The sequence below is a fragment of the Equus asinus genome, chromosome 7 (assembly GCF_041296235.1).
Source record: "Equus asinus isolate D_3611 breed Donkey chromosome 7, EquAss-T2T_v2, whole genome shotgun sequence".
In the NCBI taxonomy this organism is placed as follows: domain Eukaryota; kingdom Metazoa; phylum Chordata; class Mammalia; order Perissodactyla; family Equidae; genus Equus; species Equus asinus.
Window position 1 is genome coordinate 96,867,412 of NC_091796.1, and position 23,390 is coordinate 96,890,801.

At 42.2% G+C, this 23,390-nt stretch overlaps 1 protein-coding gene across 12 annotated transcripts in view; it reads right to left on the reverse strand.

Moving 5' to 3' along the window:
* TTC7B (tetratricopeptide repeat domain 7B) overlaps positions 1-23,390 on the reverse strand; it is a 246,416-nt gene that overhangs the window by 153,301 nt on the left and 69,725 nt on the right. For 9 of the 12 annotated variants that reach the window (XM_044774202.2, XM_070514194.1, XM_044774207.2 and 6 more), the window contains one exon: positions 19,468-19,589. The exons of the other annotated variants lie outside the window; for them this stretch is intronic. In XM_044774202.2, coding sequence (XP_044630137.1) covers positions 19,468-19,589 — 122 coding nt within the window. The remainder of the gene's footprint in view (positions 1-19,467; positions 19,590-23,390) is intronic. 12 annotated transcript variants of the gene reach the window in all.

Below are 23,390 nucleotides of genomic sequence, written 5' to 3' on the forward strand. Positions count from 1 at the left end.
ATAAAACGTCCCTCCCTCCATCCAAAAGCAGCTGCTGCCCTGACTTTTATAGTAACCACTTCATTCCGTTTCCTTATGGCTTAATCACTCAAGTATACATCCTCACACTATAGTTAAGTCTTGTCCACTTTTTTTATAACTTGATGAGTCTTTAAAATCTCTCTTAATCTGCAACTTCCCTTTCTACCACCTTCTTTTTCTTACAATTTATCTGTTAAAGAATCTGAAATGTTAGACACGAAGAGTTTCCCACTGGCTGGAAAACTGCAGAGTGATGGAACAGTTGGATATATTCCTCTGTTCTCTGTATTTCCTGCAATGGGCAACTGGATCTCGAGGCTTGATCCATTCAGTTCACTCTCTTTGCAAGACTCTGCCAGTAGTGTGCTCTTCTATGGCGAGGCACCGAGTGTCCGGTTGTTGATCTTTTTTGATGTTAGCACTCTTTGATGCTCAATGGTTAGATACATTAATTCACTGGGAGTTACAAATGGTGATATTCTAATTCTCCCACTGCATTTTCATTGATTAGCTGGAATAATTTTATAGGGAGGTATTTCCTTTCATCTAATATTTGGTTTTTCAGTTCATATGGTAAAGGTAGGATAAATATTAGATTCTTTCTTTGGATTTATTTTGTTACATACTGAATTAGAGCTCATCAATTTAAACATATTTGATGAGTCTATTGCAATTTTTATCCTTCTTGAAATTCAAATTATCCCATATTTGTCCTGAATTTTTTTAACATGAGCCTAGAAATCCTTGATGGTTTCCTTGCTATCTGGTATGTAAAGCTGTGCCAGGATCATTTTATTTATTTCATATCCCAGAACTGGAATGAGGTTTCTTTTATTGGAAAATGATACTCCAAGATCACAAACTAGGCACTAGGGATGTTCATTGCTACTAGGTCAGTCACTGAGCCAGACCTCCTCTCTCTCTCTCTCTCTCACACACACACACACACACATGTGTATATACATAAACAAGCCTGCACATATACATATACAGACAACAGATACCTCATGATTTCATACTGATATTTCCAAGTCAATCATTCAAATTCAGGACTACAGAGTTTTTCCTTGATTTCTTCTATCTTAAATCTATTTTTTTGCCTTTCTCCCACACCAATAATCCTGGTTCTCAAGGACACAAGGAATAATAGAATTAGAATATTCCATAAGTATTCATTTGTTTTATTCTGTGCTACACAAAAGCGTTTCAGAATAGCAATACTAATAATACCACCTTCATTATGATTACTGAGAAGTCAAAAAGACATTTTATGCATGTGCTATCAGCATTCTCCTTCCATTTTTTAATTTATGGTTGTACTATATCTGTTATAAGACATGCAGAGAAATAGAGAAGTGTGACCTATGCTCAGAAAAAAGAGCAGTCAATATAAACTCACTCCAAATGGGTCCACATGTTGGATTTAGCGGACAAAGACTTCAAAGAAGCTATTAAAAGTATGATCAAAGAATTAACAGAAACTATGTTTAAAGATTAAAAGAAAAAAGATGGCAATGACTCAACAAATAGGGCCTAATCTCAATAGAGAAACAAAAACTACAAAAACTAACCAAATGGAGATTTTAGAGTTAAAAAGTCTAACTAACATGAAAAATTCCTAAATGGGCTCAACAGCAGCTATGAGATGGCAGAAAAATCATTGAATTTAAAGATAAATGAATAAAAATTATCCAATCCAAAGAAGAGAGAGAAAAAACACTGAAGAAAAACAGAAACACATAATTATAAAATTGACGAAAGATAAAGAAAAGAAAATCTTGAACGTAACAACCAGAAAAACAACCACACACAGGGCAACAACAACAGGATCAACAACGACTTCTCATCAGACACGTGGAAGATATGCTCAAAGTGCTGAAAGAAAAAAACCATCACCAAGAATTCTGTGTGCAGTAAAACTGTCATTCAAAAATGAAGGCAAAATAAAGGCATTCCCAGATAAACAAAAAGTGAGAGAATTCATAATTCATACCTAGCAGATGTGCCCAATACAAAATTTTAAAGTAAGCTCTTTAGACTACAAAGAAATGACAACAGAGGGTAATTTGAATCCACAGGAATATATTAGTAAGAGTACTAGAAAGGTAAATATGTGGATAAATATAAAATATGGTATAAATATATTTTCAAATTTTTTAAATTTTAATTTCTATAAAAATAAGATTGCATAAGGGAATAATTATACTGTATTGTTGTGTTTGTAACATAGACAGGCATTAACAGCTCAAAGAAGGGAAGAAGTGAAGTTATATTAGAACCAAGTTGTATATTTTTCTGAAATTAAGTCAGTATTAACCTGAAGTAGACTGTGATAATTTAAGATGTATACTGTAATTCATAGAGAAAACACCATAAAATTTTTCCAAAAAATACAGTTAAAAAGTCAACAGAGGAAATAATGTAACACTAAAAAGTGTTTAACACAAAATAGGTTAATAAGGAGGAAAAAACAATCAAAAAGGACATGAGACATATAGAAAAGAAAGAACAAAATGGCAACATAAACCCAGTTATATCAATAATTACATTAAATGTGAATGGATTAAATCCTCCAATCAAAAGGCAAACATTTCAATACTGAACAAAAAAGCAAGATCCAAATATATGCTATCTGCAAGAGATATACAGGAGAGGTACTTTAACTCAAGGATGCAAATAGGTTGAAAGTAAAAGGATAAAAAATATACTATGTAAACAATAACTACATGACAACTGGAGTGGCTATAAATATCAGATAAGATAGACTTTAAATGAAAAAATATTACTGGAGACAAAGCAGCATCTATGAAAAACCTACAGCTAACATTGTATTTAATGGTGAAAGACTGAATGCTTTCTCCTTGAGATCAGGCAGGAATAGGATAAAGATGTCTGCTCTCACCACTTCTATTCAGTATTGTATTGGAGGTTCTTGACAGTGCAATAAGGTAATAAGTAGAAATTAAAAACCTATGGTTTGGAAAGGAGGAAGTGAAATTGCTTTTATTCAAAGATTATATCCATCCTATATGTCAAAATCCTATGTAACCTATTAAAAAATTACAAGAACTAATTAATAAGTTTAGCAAGGTTGCAGGATACAACATCCATGTACAAAAATATACCAAAAAACCCCAGTATTTCTACATGATAGCAAAGAATAATCTGAAAATAAAATTAAGAAAACAATTTCAATCACAATAGCATAGAAATGAATAAGATACTTAGGAACAAATTTAACAAAAATTTCAAAACCTGTACAATAAAAACTACAAACCGTCTTTGAGAGAAATTAAAGAAACTCTAAATGGAGAGACATTGGACTGGAAGAGTCGCTACCGTTAATACAGAAATTCTCCCTAAATTGATCTGTAGATTCACTGTAATCTTTATCAAGATCCTGGCAGGCTTTTTTGATAGAAATTGACAAACTGATTCTAAAATTTATTTGGAGGGGCCAGCCCAGTGGCACAGCAGTTAAGTTCACACGTTCCACTTCAGCGGCCCGGGGTTCGCCAGTTCGGATCCCGGGTGCGGACATGGCACCACTTGTGAAGCCATGCTGTGTGGCAGGCGTCCCAGATATAAAGTGGAGGAAGATGGGCATGAATGTTAGCTCAGGGCTGGTCTTCCTCAGCAAAAAGAGGAGGATTGGCAGCAGATGTTAGCTTAGGACTAATCTTCCTCAAAATGATAAAAAATAAAAATAAAATTTATATGGAAATGTAAAGAACTGAGAATAGCCAAAACAATTTTGAAAAAGAACAAAATTAGAGGACTTATATTATCTAATTTCAAAACTTGCTATAAAGTTACATATTCAAGACAGTGTAGTATTGGCTTAAGGATAGACAGATAAATCAATGAAACAAAATACTCCAGAAATAAATCTTTATATTTATGTTCAATTAATTGATTTTTTACTAAAGTGTCAAAGCAATTTAATGGGAAAAGAGTAGACTTTTCAACAAATAGTGCTTGGACAACTGGATATCTAGATGCAAAAAAATTAACTTAGACCCTTACCTCACACCATACACAAATATTGACTCAAAATAGATTAGAGACCTACATGTAAAATCTAAAACTATAAAACTCCTGGAAGAAAACATAGGAGAAATCTTTTTGGTTTTAGATTAGGGCAAAATTTCTTAGGTATGACATCAAAAGGATGATTCATGAAAAGAAAAATTGATAAATTGGACTTCATCAAAATTAATTTTTCCTCTTTAAATGACATCATTAAAAAAATAATACAAGCCACAGACTGGCAGAAAATATGCGCAAATTATATATCTGATAAAGGAATTGTATATACAATATACAAAGAACTCTTACAACTTGATAAGAAGAAGACAATGCAATTGAAAACAGGGCAAAAGATTTGAACAGATGTTTTACCATAGAAGATATAAGAATAGCTAATAGGCACATGAAAAGCTATTGAACATCATTAATCATTCAGGAAACGCAAACTAAAATCACAATGAGCCACCACTACAAACCTACGAGACTGACTCTAATTTAAAAACTGACAACACCAAGTATTGAAGAGAATGGAAAGAAGCAGGAACTCTCACACACTGCCGGCAGGAATGTAAAATGGTACAGCCACTTTGAAAAACAGCCTGGCAGATTCTCAAAATTTAAACATAAACTTATCATATGACCCATCAGTTCCACTCCTATGAATCTATCTAAGGGAAATGAAAACAGATGTCCACAGAAACATTTATACATGAATGTTCACAGCAGCATTATTAATGATAGCCCAAAAGTGGAAACAATCCAAATGTTTACCAATTGGTGAATGGATAAAAAAATTGGAGTATATCTGTACAATGGCATAACTATTTAGCAATAAACAGAAATGGCCTACTGATCCACGCTAGTGTAGGTGAACCTCAAAAATACTATGTTACTTGAAAGCAGCAAGACACAAAGGACTACATATTCCATGATTCCATTTATGTGAAATTTCCTCAGAAGGCAAATCTATAGAGACAGAACAGACAAGCGCTTGCCTGGGGCTGGGGATGGGAGCAGGGACAGACTGCAAAGAGGCCGGAAGAACTTTTTAAGGTGATGGAGATAGTCTAAAGCTGAATTGAGCTCTGCTGTATACACATATTAAAAACAACCGAACTATATATTTACAACAGGCGAATTTTTGATATATAAATAATACCTGAATAAAGTTGCTAAAAAAAAATAAAGCAGCTTGCTTTATGATAATTCCTGGCTCTCTCCCCCTCCCCCACTTTTATCTCTACTTTTTCTTCTTTTGTCTCTTGTGTCATTTCCTGGTCAATTTTCATACCACCCTCAGCAGTTACTCCTCAGTGTGGGGCTCAGGCCCAGCAAAGAGCCCTAATGGGTCAGCTTCACGTCTTCAGGGGGCCAGACTGCTCCAGCCCCTTAGACCTCACTTGGCGTAACCCTCTTATTTTCAGCAGCTACTCTCAACCTGGCCAAACAAACTTTCCAGTCAATACTTGTTGGCTATTTTAGGGTCTCCTGTTCCCAGGTCCATCAGATGCTCCACTGCTTCCTTCTGCTTTCTCCCACACAAATGCAAATATAGCAGTCCCCCTCATCCACGGTTTTGTTTTCAATGGTTTCAGTTATCCTTGGTCAACCTCGGTCCAAAAATATTAAACAGAAAATTCCAGAAATAAACAATTCATAAGTTTTAAATTGTGTGCCGTTCTGAGTAGCACGATGAAATCTCGAGCTGTCCCACTGGGGACATGAATCATCCCTTTGTCCACCGTATGCCCGCTGTACACGCTACCCGTCCCTTAGTCATCTCGTAGAAGTCATGGTTATCAGATTGATTGTTGAGGTATCACAGGGCTTCTGTTCAAGTAGCTGTTATTTTACTTAATAATGACCCCAAAGTGCAAGAGTAGTGATGCTGGCAATTTGGATGTGCCGAAGAGAAGCTGTAAATGCTTCCTTTCAGTGAAAAGGTGAAAGTTCTCAACTTAATAGAAAAAGAAAAAAATCATATGCTAAGGTTCTAAGATCTATAGTAACTTTTATTACAGTATATTGCTACAATTGTTTTATTATTAGTTATTGTTCTTAATTTCTTACTGTGCCTAATTTATAAATTAAACTTTATCACAGGTAGGTAGGTATAGAAAAAAACATAGTACATACAGGGTTCGGTACTATCCATGGTTTCAGGCAGCCACCGGGGGTCTTAGAATGTACCCTTTGCGGATAAGGCGGGCTACCGTAACGAGCTAGTCTGTAGTTGTTGGCAGTCTGTCCCCATCAGCTTGTACTTTGGGGTTCACGAGTATACTTTCTCATCTAGTTTTGCTGGAAATGTTGTTTATGGGTTTTTGGTTTTGCTCTCTGGTTACGATGTCTTTCCTATGTGGATATATGAGCAGATCCCAAAACTATGCTGCTGCTGTTGTGACTGTCTTCCCAGATTTCTCAGTGGTCAGTTCTTTTTTTTTTTTTTTTTTTTTTAAAGATTTTATTTTTTCCTTTTTCTCCCCAAAGCCCCCCGGTAGATAGTTGTGTATTCTTCGTTGTGGGTTCCTCTAGCTGTGGCATGTGGGACGCTGCCTCAGCGTGGTCTGACGAGCAGTGCCATGTCCGCACCCAGGATTCGAACCGACAAAACACTGGGCCGCCTGCAGCGGAGCACGCGAACTTAACCACTCGGCCACGGGGCCAGCCCCCTCAGTGGTCAGTTCTTACCCTTCCCTAGGGAGCTGACAAACCCTCCACTCTGTAGCGCTTTATTTATTTATTTACCAAACCCTCATTCAGGGCTTACTGTGTGCCAGACACTGTCCGAGCACAGTATAACTACTCACTCACTTAATCCGCCTAACAACCCTGTGAAGTAGGTGCCATTATTATCCCCAGTTTGCAAAAGAGGAAACTGGAAGAGAGGTTAAGTAATTTGCCAAGGTCCCAGTGTCAGTAAATGTAAGAGGTCGGATTCAAACCCAGGCAGTCGGATGCAGAGTCAGTGCTCTTTAACCATGAGCATATAAAGTCTACCTGGCCTGGTAGATCTAGCATTCAATGGTGACTACCACCCTTGTCCTCTCAGTCCTCCCTAAGATGGGGCAATCTTACCCCTCCCTCAAACGCCAGGTTCAAATGTCAATTTTTCTAAGAAACTTGATGAACTCACCCAGGCACATAGCCTCTTCCTCCTTCCTCCTTCTCCCCCACCCCATCCCTTCATTACAGTGCTTTTCACCAGGTGCTATAACTATTCGTTGACATCCTTGCTTTCCCTGTGAGCTCAGAGAACATTTTTTATTCCTCTCATATCCCCAGAGCTTACCCTACTGACTGGTACCCAGCAGGCTCTCACTAAACATTCATGGAATTGAGTAGGCAATAGTTTTTTGTGTTTTTTTTAACTAGCTCAAAATGTACTTGAAAGCAATATAATTGCATCTTTTAAAAAAATCTGTAATTCAGAGGTTTTACCAAGTCTAGCTAATGAGTTTTTCTGGGTATTCTTCAGAAGAAACACAGCATCAGTTTCTTCCTGGTATTTTAACTGCTTGTCTCCAACATGCAGAGATTGTGGCTTCTGATGCTAATTTGCCAGAGAGATTTAAGGAGAACCAGCTACCACACCCATCAACCACATACCTGCCAGCAGAGAGAGGATACAGAAGGAAGAGCTCCCTGAAGAAAGGTACAGAGTATCTGTGCTGGGCCTAGAGAATGACCACCAACGTCACTTGTGAATAAAAAGTAAAAATTCAAACCCCAAATAGAGAGGAAGGTGGAAAAACCTATCAATTGAAAAAGATAATTTATTAATTTTTTTAAATCTTGTAATTTAATGCAGGATTTTGCTATGAGAACATATAATTATAATGTAGATTTCCTTATCGGTGTACAGATCTGTGATAGACATTGCCATACAAATATAAAGGCAAGTGTGTGTAAGAAAATTGATGGCCCTTCTCATTTTCAATAGAAGGTTCTAGTACTTCCTAAGAAAAGTTAAAAATTCTCCAAAGATGTCTCAGTCATTTTCTGGGCTTTAGCTCAATCTCTCTCTGCCACTTTCTCTAAGAGGTGACTAAAAATACCTCTGCAAAAAAAAACCAGAATGGTGAGGAAAATGATGATTTAAAAAGAAATAGGTAGAAAGTATCCCCTGAAAAGAGCTGGGGCCTCCACCCCCCACCCTGCCCTCATGTTAATATTAATGCATTTGACACCTAAAGCAGGGAAGGGAAGAAGCAGGTTAATGAGCTTCGCTCTGGCCAAGAGCAGAAGGGGGATGCTGCACGCTTCCAACACACACTGCTTCCCACCCACCCTGCTTCCCAGGCAGATACGTCTGGACCTGCTCTGCAGCACAGACGTCACCAGATTACCAAGAATGCTCCCCACAGTCTGACAGACTCAGAGAGGGTGAAATCTGGCTTCCTTCTAGACCAGACAGGATGTGAATTCCTCTTTCCCAACATGCATGTGTCATTTCAACGGTCTGCCCTTGAGGGGCTGCCTACAAAGGCGACACTTGAACGCTCGCTCATGCTTCTGGTCCAACTTCACCCCACGAGGTTTCCACTCGAAGAGCTACATACGTAAAAATTGCAGTTCTGGGAGGCTCTGGGAGCATATGTTCTCACCAACTAGACCACAGAAGACGATAATTCTCTTTCTTGTTGTGGGAACTCTGGAATCCCATCCAGATGTGTACATGCTGGGCTTTACTAAGGAGGCCTACAAGCACCCAAATTCCGCCAAACTAGAAGCTTCTCAGAAATGAGAGTCTGTCAGGGCCTGCTTGAAGAGTTTCTTACAATAAAGCCACCATAACCATAAATACCTTGCAATATCAGAAAGCAGAGGTCCCTATGATCTTCCCAGAAAACGTATTGTTTCTCACTGTGGGCAAGGAAATTGTCTGATACCTGTCCCCTCCACCCTCTCTTAAGAGAAGGACATCATACACAGGAAGACACAGATGGTCATAGCGCATCTCTCTCTTTACCACCAAGAAGCAGTAATAGGAGCAGTAAGTTCCATGAAGCTGGTCCAAGTTATCTTGTTCATCCTTAATATTCCCCAGCACTTAATATTCCTGAGCACTGTGCTAGTGCTCAGCACATTTAGCTCTCAATAAACATATGCTGCATTAATTAATTTTAAAGAAAACACACAACCATTAGGCATCTGTGAGGCACAACCATCTCAGCTGAAAACTAGCATTTCATTCACTCACTCATTCGCTCCTTCATGTCCAACTAGACACCAGACACCACTCAAGGTACAGATCCCTCCCCAGACAAAAGAGATAAAAATTCCTGCCAAAGTGGAACTTATACACCAGTGACAGGAGACAGACAAGAAACAAATTAGATAAGAAAAAAAGACAATGTGGGAAAAAGGTTGACAACTTCCTTTCCTTTTCTGCTTGAGAATTTGACCTTAGGTTAACTTTCCAGTTCTGTTTCCCTAGAAACCTAATAAAGATAATATGTCAATTATGTTACTAGGCAACATTGCTTATGTTAAAAATGACCCCTGATTGATAACTTGCATCTGGACTGGAAGGAACTGTAAATATCTGATGGGGACAATGTAGCTTTGGGCTTCCTTGAACGTGATGACTTACAACTGAGCATATCCCTTAGGGGACCCTGAAAGTGGGGCAGAGACGTTAAGGCAGGGTAGATCCCACACCAACTCAATGTGAAGCTCATTCTCTAGTGCCTGAGCTGTCACTGGAGGCGGGAGGGGCAAGGAGAACAGCTCCTGCGTGGCAGTGAGGACTGCAGAGAGCACAATTTACATAGAAGAGAAACCCCTGACACTGCCCTGCTGGCAATTTATGGTTCTGTTCTAGATCTTTCTAAATAGATGAATGCCAAGTGTGGCCAATGAAAGTCTTGTGGGTCAGAATGTTTAACTGAACCTAAGACCCCTGGTAAGCACTGTTCATAGTATATCTGATGCCACAGATATATGCTAAGGTTAAATGCTAAGGAGGAAAATACAGCAGAGAAAAAGGACGGGTTGGTTGGACAAGATGCCTGGGAGGACCCTTTCAGGTCTAAATAAGAATGAGCACCCCTCCCCCTCCCCCCTGCCTTTGCTAGTTAGCTCCTACTCATTGTTGCATCTTCAGGTTTCTGCTCAGTCACTTCCTCAGGAAAACCTCCCCTAACCACAGTATCTAAGTCAATTTCATTTTCAAATAGACTCTCATAGAAATGGGTACCTCTCCTCCTGGGCACTATCTCAGGGTATAGTTCTATATCCATACATCCATAATGATCTGATTCCTCTCTGAGAGCAAGGAGTATGTCTGGCTGCTCACCATTTTATCTCCAACACCTGAAGAATGTCTGGCACAGCGCAGGAGCTGAATAAATGTTGGCAGAACAAGTGAATGTCATATCATCTGAAACCAAACAGCGGTGGTAGTATTCCTTATACCATACTGTATGTTCCTGCTGTGTATGTTTATTCGTGCTACTCCCATCCACAGCGTGACCCGAGAGCCAGCCTGCAAATATTGCCATCTATATCAGTAAATCCCAGGGGATTGATCTCCAGTCATATCAAGAGTTATTGGGAAATATCAAAAAAATTAAGTTAACTTTGATCTTTAGACACCATATTATATAACCATCTCTTTTTAGGAAAATTTGCAAAGTGAAAGGCTAAATTAAAAAAAAAAAAAACACTATCTTCCTCTCCTTTCCTAAGGCTTAGTCCACTTGTAACTATTAATTTTCCTGCTGGACTAGAAAATCCACAGGGATCATTTGCTGTTTTGACCCTAGCTCCTAGTACATACGTGATTAATGGAGGAAGAAATAAGTGAATGAACAAACACACAAAGAATTGCTCTCTCCCTTCCTGCCCCCGTAAAAATAGAAAGTCACTACCCTAGACGAAGCCAATGTGAAGAACTGGAATGATTTCCTACCCCAGTTCATAATTCATGGAATTCCAGTTCTGAATGGCGGCTAAAAGAGACAACATACAGCTGGGCAAAAGCATGTGGAGGGGCCTCTGTGAGATGCAATTACCGCCAATTAGTTCACTAGTCCCCCGACGCCTGCCCCACCCCCCTGCACTTGGGAAGCCCGAAGTGACCTACTTTGCTGAAGCCAAGGACAGACCAACATGGAGGCACCCACCTTGTTGAATGCTGAGAAAGCTTCAAACAGCACAGGACCCTAACACTCATTAAGTGCCGGCACTTAAGAAGTACACTGAAAGCAATTACCTGTTCCCCAAAATTCGTTCTCCATAATTCATCACTGAAAGTGGTCTTGGAGTTTCATAATTAAAACTGACGAAGATTCCTTTGTTTTCATACTAAAGTTTTGGTGACATTAAGGGATGAGCAGACTTAGTCTACATTTTAAACAAAACAGAGAAGATTTGGCTGACGCTTTTTATAACATAAATAATTACATCTAGACTGGCTTTTTAAAAGTCTTTATTCTCTAAGTGTAATGTATGCCTTCGAGCTGTGCTACTCAGAATCCATTTTCAAGACAAGTACTAACAGGGTATGGACAATATGGTCCAAGTGGTAAGAAACCTGGTCTGGGTGACAAGGAGAAGGAGGCACAGGTCCCAGCTCTGCCACCAACTAGTTATGTGACCCTGAATAAAACATATTCTCTTATTACTGACTGTTTCCCCAACCAAAATGCACACTCCATAAAGGCAGTGATTGGGTCTGACTTGTCCACTTACAACAATGTTTGGCACTAGTGAGTAACTTTGTAAGGTTCTTGATAAACGTAGTATTTATTGAATGATTACTGAACTTGATTTCTATGTAGCTCAGATTCCTCACCTATAAAGGGCAGCAATTAAAACAAACGTGCTCTAATACATCTGGAGTCCAGGTTTTTCAGATTGTATACCCCACTGTCAGTTCAATTATATTTCCTTAGCAGTGAAATGACTCATATGAAGTGCTTAGCATGGTAAGCTAGGTTGATCAGAAGCCTTCTAGACATGTGACTGCCTGAATGACATGTGGCATCACCAAGGTGGCCCAGGCTGGCCAGGCAGCAGGACTCACACTGCCCCATAAACTTCCCTTCTGAAGCTGGTGCCATAGAGGAAGTATCCCCTTGCATCAACACCCTCCCCTCTCCTGCACTCCCTCCACCGCCCCCATCTTCCTCTCAATCAACTGGGTAACTTACCCTGGTTCCTGCTAAGGTCAGAATGTAGCCTGTGGCCCAAAACCAAGTCAAATGAACCAAGTCCAGCTAAAATGGTGGACATGACTCTACTGGCACTAGATTCCCGCCAAATGAACTACCCTATTCTTGGCCCTTCCTGATAGCCGACCCTGTGATTCAACGGCTCCTCCACACCTGGAGAATGAATTCTCTATTCCTTAGCATAGTTTTTAGTCTTCTATCATCTTTCTACCATTCATCCTTCCAGGAAGAACTCTACCTTGGAAAAAGAAATAACATTTATTGAAAGTGACCCACATATGGTGCTGCCACTTCCTCCTGTGTCATTTGCTCCTCTCTGTCCCCAATCTAGCTTCCACTCTTACCATCCCACCAAAATTCTTTTCGAGGTCATAAATATCCTCCATGTTACCTACTCCAGTGCTTTGGTCTTTACCCTTATTAACCCCTCAGCACCATTCAACACAGGTGAGCCTTCTTCCTTCCCAGCACGCTTTCCCCTTTAGGCTTTCACGAGAACACACGCTCATGGTGTACCTAGCACCTCAGGCAGTTCCTCCAGAGGCTCCTCCTCCTTTATCCAACTTCCGTCTTATACAGGTTTCTGGGCTGGGTCCTGGGCTGTCTTCACTTCTCTCTTTACACTCTGTCCCTCACTCATCCCATCCAGTCTAGGGCTTTAAATATAATCAATATGCTGAAACTCCCAATTCATAACTCAAGCTCCAACCTCCCCTCTGTGCTCACACATTTCCTAGTTGACACTTCCACTTAGACATCTCACAGGCACCTCAAACCTAACACAATCCAAAGGCAAATCTTTGATTTCCCCTTTCCCAAATCTGATCCTCTCCTTGCCCTCACTGCATCTAACCAACTCTGCTCAACTGAAACTGAGGAGTCATCCCTGATCCCTCTGTTTCCCTCCCCCTCTCTTCCCCAAACCCAATTCATCAGCTAGTTCTAACACCAGTAGTTCTAATATATATCTCAAATCCATCCACTTCTCTTGGTCTCTACTACCACTGTCATCTTTGAGGTAAGCATCTAACGCCTTGCCCCTCATTATCACCTCACTTTGTTCTGGTGACTGGGGGGTTTGTCTTTGGACAGTCACTACTCTCCCGATGTATGCTGCCATAGTAGACCTGCCTTCTTCAGGGTAAGCCAGACTGAGAGAGTCTGTGACTCTCCTCCTTCCAACTCTGCTTCAGCCACACTGGACTCCTTTCAGATTCTTCAACACATTGTGCTCTTTCCTGGGTCAAGACCTTTGCACATGTTGGGCCCTCTGCTTGCAGTACTCTTCCTCCTGCTGTTGGCATGGTTACCGCCTTCTTATCCTTCAAGTCTTGGTCTCAGTGTCACTTCCTCAGGAGGCATGGCCTGACCACCCTATCTAGGCAAGTGCCCTTCGTTATTTGCTCTCCCTGCACCCATTCATTTCCTAGCACTTACTACAATTTGTAATTACATACATTGGTTTACTTATTATCTGTCTTCCTCACTAGACTGTATCTTCCCTGCGAGCCGGACTATGTCTCTTATATTCATCAATGTAGTACCAAGCACAGCACTTGGCACACAGCAGAACTCAGTAAATACTTGTTGGATGACTGACCAAAGCTACTACATGCCAGGTCCCGTATGAGAGTTTATAGAAAAGTCCACAGATTTCTATATAAACCTTCACTCCAACCAGAGTGGTCTCCTCTTACCCTGCAGAACATATGCAATACTGAGGACAGTGCCAGCTCCATGTTTCCACCAACTACTTGGAACGTACCCCGGCTCTCCCCAATCTCTCTGCATCTACATCATTTCAAGCCCACTTCTCCTAAGCTTTCCTCCCCTTCCCAAATCCTGCAGCCGTCTCAACCTGCACCTTTCTTACTTGCTTTTGTGGCAACTTGGACTTGCCCTGTCACAATGTGTACAAACTATCCTGAAACTGCTTGTTTTAATTCTTATTTCTCTGAGACCGTAAGTTCTAGGAGGGCAGGGACTGTGTCACTCTTTTCCCCATGACCTTCACAGTGCCTAAGACAGGGACTGGCCCTGAAGAAGTATGCAATTAATCCTCCTTAAATAAATGAATAAATGACCCTACTGAATGAATGAATGGGCCCGGAAACTTCAGCTCGCTAAAGTGATCAAGTGTTCTTCATTGTTTACTCATTTATACAACTATACTGTAACCCTTAAAGTTACTCACCTTCCTGTCTGACCCTTCTTCTTCTCTCCTACCTCCCAGAGTGCAGGGCTATTTCTTTTAATCTCTGACTCTCGAAGAATGTCATGTACAAAAAGTTGATACACATTAAATGCTTAGTGGAAGTGTGTCTGAATTCTCTTATGTTCATCGCATTTGACTTGTAATGTAAAAAGCAGTGTGCAGTTTAAAAAGTGAACACTTCCTGCCCCTGCATGAGGGAATACAGCCCGAGTGCTAGAATGCAAAGGCCAGGACTGAGCTGCTCCAATGCCTGGGGAGACCAGTGCTCAAGCAAAACCCCCTGGCTTCCCAGCCAGCACCCTCCCCACGACCGCACGGACTATGGGAGCCTGTCTGCTGCTACTGCTGTCTCCGAGGCCACAAACCCAGGAAGCATCCTACTCTGCAGCCTGCAGGACACACTGGAGGCCTCACAGCCCCTTTTTCTGCCTCCTCATTCTAGGCTACATGGAGCAGAGCTGAACAGTTGCAAAGGGCATCAAGATTACTGGGGAAGTTTAAACACTTTTCAAAGCCAATGCTTAGTGGTGACTAGTAGTCTATTTGAAGGCAATATGTAGTGGTGATTGACTATAGGAGAACTCCAAAAAGCCCTCGATACCACTTTATTCCCTGGCATGGGTGCAAGGACCTCAGGGGGGCCCAAAGTCTGGCCACACTGCCTGACTTCCTACTTTCTCCAAGTCAAGGTCTCCCAGGCAGAACTCTGTGATGCGCTTGAGTGATGCACTGCAGGAGAGAGTGCAACCCCACAGGCACATCTCCCAGGTATTGATGGTCCTTTGCCTTCTTGCTTCAATTTACCCCCACCCTCCCTGAAGGAAAACCAACTCAGAACCAGAGAAAACACACACTGCAATCCATTTTGTTCACCCAGTACATCTGACATGGCTGACAGGAAGCAAGGTTACTTGAAATGTCTTTGCTACCCTCTGTTCATAAGAGATGGCTAAATATTCCTAAAACAACATGCAGCAAATAATTGGCATCTAAAACCCAAGCTTCTCTGGCAATTCTGGCTGCAAGGACTCAAGTGGGTGGCAACATTTCTTTTCTCCTTAGAAGGCTGAGGGGAGCCCCAGGCTGAGGCTGTTTCTCTGCCCCTAGCTATGCTGCCCAAAGCATACCCAATGCTACTGCGTCAGACCAGCAGCCCCCTCCCCTCTCTGGAACACTGACAGGGCCATTGGTTATCTGGGTTCCCCAGGCTAATTGTTATGCATCTTAAGCAGAGCTCACTTAAACCAGCAGTCACAAATAACTGCCCTTTCTGGAAAACTGTGGTGGGGCGAGGCTTAGCAATCAAATGAGTGGCACCTGCTTCGTGAACTTCCACTTTAACTGGAGTCTGACCTTCATCTGGTCCCACTTCCAGCTAGAAAGGCGGCCGGGCATCACCCTCACTGGAAATTACAATTTACCACTTGCTGTCGGCCTGACGCTTCACGAAATGCTTCCACACACATTTTCTTATTTGCGCCTCACCATAGCTCCATGAGGTGGTATTGGCCCTATTTTACAGATAAAGAAATTGACACACAGGGAGGAGAAGGGCCGGTTCCAAATCCAGATCCTCTGGCTCCAACGCCCTTGGCTGCCCCTCATCCGAGTACCTGCTGTAGGCAAGGTAATTTGAGAGCCCTCCAAGGCAGCGGTCCTGGCCCTCTCAGGCTACGGTTCTCTGATTTCACCCTCTGCAGAGCCTGAGCAAGATGTTTTTTCATCCTTAACAGGCTTGCTGCTGCCACCCAGAGGGGTAAGAGAAATAGATGTGAAATAGACATGGGTGGGTCCAAGTCAGACCATGCCCAGGGGCACTGGGGCTGGACGGCAGCAGGTAGTCATTCTCTCCCTCCAAGGAGGAAAGAGAACAGAGGAGCAGGGAGGAGGGGCCCAGGGAGAAGGGAGAGTGAGAGGGCAACAAGGAGAGGGAAGGAAGGAGGAAGGACAGGGAGAGGAAAGGAGGGAGGAGAGAGAAAAGGGGGAAGGGGGAGAATAAGAAACAGCTGACTTGTGACAGGCGGTAGATGAGACCTGAGGAATAGACACCAATCAGCGGAGGCCGGGAACCATTCCCCAGGCAACCGCTGTCCAGGGGCCGAGTGCTCCCCGACAGAGAGGCAGGGCAACGGACAAGGCCACCATTTGAGGGTCGGACTAAGCCCCTCCACACAGAGCGACAGCAGTGCTAAAAAGGCTGAAGGCAGAAGCCGGCAGCCGGGTCACTGTGTGTAGGCCAGGGGCAGTACCACTTCCACTGCCAACCTCACAGGGCGCTGTGGAGGTGAAGAGATGAGGTGAGGCTCACTGAGGAAGAACTAAAAGCACTTGGTAAACAGCGCCACCGGGATCTCAGGGCTTGAGAGGGGCCCAGGAACTGGTCCTGGGGTCAGGTTCTTTCTGAAAGAGACCCAAGTTCACCAGTTTGGCACTTACTCTTAGAAAAGATGGGAGAATTGTAAAAGAATAAGATAGATTACTATAACTGATTAAGTCCTCAGGGATGACAGCTAAAAAGTTGAATATGTTTAAGTATATTTCTAAAGAAAAAGATGCACCTTATTAATTTCCATCTCTTATTGCCAAACTCTTCTATAATGCATCTCCTTATCCCTGAAAATCAGTCAAACCTTATCCATTATATCCTTCCAGATACAAATTTTTAAAAGTGCAGAAAGGGGCTGGCCTGGTGGCACAGTGGTTAAGCTCACGTGCTCCACTTTGGCGGCCCGGGGTTCGCCAGTTCAGATCCTGGGTGTGGACATATGCACCACTCCTCAGGCCATGCTATGGCAGGCATCTCACATATAAAGTAGAGGAAGACGGGCACAGATGTTGGTTCAGGGCCCATGTTCCTCAGCAAAAAGAGGAGGATTGGTGGCGAATGTTAGCTCAGGACTAATCTTCCTCAAAAAAAAAGTGCAGGAAAAACAAAGAAGGAGTGAGATGACAAAGGAGTAAGCACATCAGAGAACAAAACTATGAGAAGCCACCGGTGCTTAGGGACAGCAGCTACCTCCACTTGTCCCACTTGCTCCATGGATACTGGTTAGGCCTCCAGTGACCAATGACCCCCAGGTGTGGCTCCTGGGCCCTGAGTAACCCACTGGTATAAGTCAGGCAGCTCCGACAGCATTTGCCTTGTCTAAAACCTCCCACTAGTTTCTCTCCTTTCATCATATTTTGTGGTCTCAAAACTGGCCTTCCCCTCTACTTACCCAAAAGTAATCTCTTATCACTGTTGCACAATGCCAGCCTTTAGAACACTGCAGCTGGCAAGAACCCTCTAGAGTAGCTGGCCCAACCCCATCACTGGTCTTTAGAGCCCAGAGAGAAGAGCGAGAGGACAAGAAAAGAGGAGAAAAGGCTTCAAAGCTATGCACTCTCTTAACTTTGGCTATGTCAGTGGGAATCTCCTTGAACTTGGGTAAAATAAAGTGAGAAATGAGCCAGGAAGCAATTCTGGCATGTAATCCATCAGTTAGTACAAACCTCTCATCACTATTATTTTTCAGTTGGATCCAGTGGGCAGCTAATGGTTCAGGGCAGGAGGTCAGAGTCCAATAGTCCTGCTTCTCCCTCCTTAATGAACAGCCTTTGAAGATGAAAATGTGTTACCCAGCTCACCCCTATCAATTTCACACAAAACATTTTCAATAGAAGGTACTGAGCACGCGTGAGAGCCCAGGGGAATTCATTCCTGCCTCTGGCTTTGCATGTCAACCACAGACACTCACAGGTTAGAGGGAGGGAGAGCAAGGTTGGAGGCTCCTCTGTGATGACCACCATTGATTGTGAAAAGGGAGAAGAAACAGGTCACTAGAAAAATATTCCACATTCCCTCCCTTCTCACTCTATTTAAAACAGCGAAGAAAATAGAGCTCAAAACTCAGCTTAGGGGACACGCACCGTTGCTCAGATGATCTCAATCAGTGGCAGATGAGATCAAACTCAGGAGCATCTTCATGTCAAAGCTGCCAAGTTATTCAAACCTTGGGGTGTTCACTGTGGCCTGTCATGGGCTATGCCGATCTGAACCGGTAGCCTTTGGAGCAAAGCAGGCCTTCTCCACAAACAGTTTAATACAATTTGGAAAATAAGCATTTACTCCCAACAAATGGAAAATGGATACATGTGGCTCTGGGCCACCAGGCAGATGAAATCCCACTTCCATGAGCTAACCCCAAGGTTTGAAGCTCTTAAAAATGAAGAGGGAGCAACTCCATCGTTCATTTCTCCAAAGGCTGGAACTCGTGACCCTCTGCCGTTCAAAGCACTACTTGACTACTCCTAGAGGGAGGGGAGTGCACAACCTAGGAGGAGCTACAGAGGAGCCAGATACCTACTGTTGGTCTTCATGCACATCTATCCTGCAGCACAATGTCAAAACAAGGGACAGCTGAAGAGATTTGGAACAGAACCATTGCATCTCTCATAAGAGCAGCACGAAAAGGAAAACAAACATCAAATGCATTAGAGAGCTATCCCTTATGTTCAGGCTCTTAAACTCTTTTCAAAGGCAGTTCAAGTAGAAAATGTTCTTGTGTGGCATCAGAGCCACACTCACTTACATAAGAACCGTCTGAGACTTGGCAAATCCAATTCTCCGACCTGATCAGCCATCCAAAGGGAGATGACCCTGGGGGCCAGGGTTTCCAATTCACTAACTTTTCCCCCAGCAAAGAGGTGTGGCCTGTCCAGTCCCACACCCACGGAGGAAGGCAGAGTAAAGCACAGCTCCCATCAGATCCACCCCACCTGGTCTTGGTGCTCCATGCCTGTGACTCGTACTCACATAGGAGACCTCCTCCCTCCCTTCTCCCCGCTTCAAATCTCCTGGGAAAGCAAGAGAGCCAGATGGAGAAGAGACAAAGGAGCCTCTGTTCATTCTTTTAAAAAAATATTTCAATCGTAGTTCATATTTAAAATTGCTCTATTATGATAACTAAACTGAAGACAGCATTACAAGGCTTTCTATTTTCCTTCTTTAGGAAATTGATTTAAAAAATGAAGAAGGCTTACCCATTTTTGAAATAGAGGACATGGGCTCTCTGAAGTCCTGTTTCTAGGAAAAAACCTAGTTCTTGATCGTGGGGAGCAGGGCCAGGCTTAGGGCTTCTGTTTTGAATATTAGTAAATATGACCTAGAAGAGGAGAAAATCGGAAAACTAATCAGATCCACATCCACACCTACTTCCTTCAAACCCTATCTCTAATTGTGCCACACAGCTCGAAAAATCAACTTCCTTCTGCAAACATCAGTGCACGGGCACTGGTGTGGAAGTGCAAGGATTGGAGAAGCAGAGAGAATGACTTCTACGAGACAGGGAGCAACCAAGCAACCCAGGGGCAAGCGTGGCCCTCTTGGCACCGAGGGCTGAGGAGTGCAGGGTGCCAGGAGAAGCGTCAGAGGTGGAGAAGATGTGCCAGATATTGACAGAGATATTGCCAGGATATTGACAGGGGGCTGAGTGATACAGAAGCAGGTCCCAGCAATGGGCAGAAACAGTCATCATCCACTAGCGGCCTAGGTCACTGATGAGCAGGCTGCAGCTTCAGCCCTACACAAGCTTAAGGAGCTCTGACAAGAGCTGAGAAGTGCCGTGATTGGCGCTGGCCCCAGAATTAACCAGAGAGGGCGAACTCTCTAGGCTTCAAAGCTGAGGCCTGTGGTCTGAGCAGCAATCATCTATCCTCAAGGGGAGAGCTGAGAAAAACAAACTTAGCTCCCTCTCTCCCAAAACCCGACCTCTTGTCAACAGCTAATGAGGTTTCAAAGGTTTAAATTTTTAGCTCTGCAAGAAAGACTGCCAAGTAATCAGGACAAAGACTTGCAAGTTGAGTGGGTCACGGTGAAGTATAAACACATATCTACTATTACAGAGGCCACTCTCTTTAAACTCACAAGCCAAATAAAGCATTTATCACACAAGCTTCTTGTGGCCCATTTAAAAACCATACAAGTGTTCTCCAAACATGCTGTCCGCATTTGCTGAGAGTCAGCAGCTCTTCAAAGATCCAGCTGTTAGCCAAACCCCAAATACTCTAGCGGTCTTGAAATCATTCTCCAAATGGAGTTGAAGCAATTGCTAGTTCTCTAACTTGCGAGCTTTGGGAAAAAGAAAAGTACACACAATGAACAAGACGGTGTGGAGCGACGTCCAGGTGGGCAACTCCTACATTTGAACTACCTCCCAGTATCTCATCAAAACTGCCTGGCTCCTTCCCGACAAAGGACTTGGCTCTGCAAGTGCTGAGAGGAAGGTGTTCCTCCTACCTCTGGGAGCCGTCGTTTTTGGCTCCACTGCAGGCTCCTCCCTACCCATCCTCTACGTGTCAGAGATACAGAGTGCAGTCCTGGGCACTTGTCCTTTCTCTGCTAAGTTGCTCTCAAGATGATCTCATCCATTCCTCCGAGCTTCAAACATCATCTATATGCTGCCAGCTCCCAAATTTATAATCACTAGTCCAGACTTCCCTCTGTATCTCCAGACTCATATTCCAACTACTTCCTTGACATCTCTTCTTGGAGCTGGACTTGGAGGTCCAACACTGAAACTTGTAAAAACTATCCTTCATTTGCTTTGGAGAATAGTTTTTTAATATAAAAAAAATGCCATGATTATTTTAAAGAAAAAAACAACTCAGTACAGTACGAAAAAGAAAATTAAAAATCATCTCAAAATTCCCACCACACAGAAATAACCAGCTAACATTTATTGAACAATAATCCAGATAACTCTGTATACATATGTATCAAGAGGAGAGAAATATAAAAATCATTTTACCAAAACAGATTTTAGGGCCGGCCTGGTGGTGCAGCAGTTAGGTGCGCACATTCCACTTCACTGGCCCAAGGTTCGCCAGTTTGGATCCCATGTGCGGACACGGCACCGCGTGGCACGCCATGCTGTGGTAGGCGTCCCACATGTAAAGTAGAGGAAGATGGGCATGGATGTTAGCTCAGGGCCAGTCTTCCTCAGCAAAAAGAGGAGGACTGGCTGGTGTTAGCACAGGGCTAATCTTCCTCGGGAAAAAAACAACTGAGATTGTGTTACATATGCTAGTTTTAAATTTAAACCATTACACTTAATTTCAATTAAATTTAACATGAGAAACTAAAGTGTGACCAAAGTAATCACTCAACATCAGAAAAATGTGGTTTTTTACACATAGTCCATAGAAGGTCTCTCTAAACTTAAAAATATATCTTATATTTATTATATGCATGTATATATATGTTATCTATGTGTATGTGTGTGGTGGGGGGGGAGAAAGAGACACACAGAGAGGGAAAGTCACTCTTTTACCTATAATTCTCAACTTTATACAGTATTTATTGACCCATGATAAACATGAGGAAATTAACATATTCATACTACCTTCTATTCTGGCTTCTCCTCAGTCCCCTATTTTTGTTATATTACTATTTTTATATTACCAAGGTTCCTAGCAATCATGTTCTACCCAATAATTGTTTTGCATCAGTTCTCTGTTAAAATGCAGTCATTGTTTCTTGAATTCTTTACTTTGAATCAATTCTTGGTTGGTAGAATATTGCCCAAAAGGGCTCATGATGCTATAGGCTCTGAATTCTTGTGTGTTGAGAATGTCTGTCTCTTGCCTCTCTTTCTCTAAACCTGACTGAGCATGACATTCTTGGATTTCACACGTTTTCTCCCTTGGAACATGGAAGTTGCTGTGAAGAACTTAGAAGACAGGTTACTGTTCTCCCTGTAGGTGATCTGCAAAGAGCAATTCTTTTTTCCTTGAAGTCTAGAAAATCTACCAGGAGTTGTTTTGCCATTCATCATTTCATGTCTGTAGTTCTTGGAACATAGCATGAACCCTCAATCTACAAATTCAGATCTGTAGTATAGAGTAACGCACTGGAGTCATGCTGCCATTCTGGGTCGAAAGCCCAGCTCCACCGCTCTGGGCAAGTCACAGCCTCTCTAAACTTGGGTTTTCTCGTTGGCAGAATGAAGACGGCAATAGAACTTTTCCCTTAGCATGGTCCTACGGACTAAATGAGATAACGAATGGATAGAACACGGCACAGTCCACAGCAAGTGCTCAATATAGTTTTCCTTTGTTGAAGAATTTCTCTTTGAGTATATAATTGTATTTTTTATCTATTCCATTTTTTTCCATTTTCTTTTTCAGGAATACTAATTGTGTCCACTGTCTTGATAATTGTAGCTCTGTAGTAAGTTTAGAGATCAGGTAGTGTGAGTCCTTCAACTTTGTTCTTTTTTAAGACTGTTTTGGCTTTTCTGGTCCCATGCATTTCCATTTTAATTTGTGAATCAGCTTGTCAATTTCTGCAAAAAAGGCAGCTGAGATTTTGATAGGAATTGGGTTGAATTTATAGATCAATTTGGGGAGTACTGCCATCTTAACAAATTAATTCTTTTGATCCATTAACATGGGACGTCTTATTTATTTAGGTATTCTTTCATTTCTTTCAACAGTGACTTGTGGTTTTCAGGGTATAAGATTTGCACTTCTTTTTATTATCCTATGTATTTTAACCTTTTTTATTAAAAAATGATTGGCACCTGAGCTAACAACTGTTGCCAATCTTCTTTATTTTTTCCTTCTTCTTCTCCTCCCCAAAGAAGCCTCCCAGCACATAGTCGTATATTCTAGTTGTGAGTGCCTCTGGTTGTGCTATGTGGGACGCTGCCTCAACATGGCCTGATGAGTGGTGCTATGTCTGTGCCCAGGGTCTGAACCAGTGAAACCCTGGGCCACTGAAACAGAGCGTGTTAACCACTCGGCCAAGGGTCTGGCCCCTGTATTTTAATCTTTTTGATGCTACTATAAGTGAAATTATTTTCTTAACTTCACTTTTAGCTTGCTCATTGCTAGTGTATACAAATAAAAGTGACTTGTATATTGACCTTGTATCCTATAACCTTGCTGAAATTGTTTATTAGTTA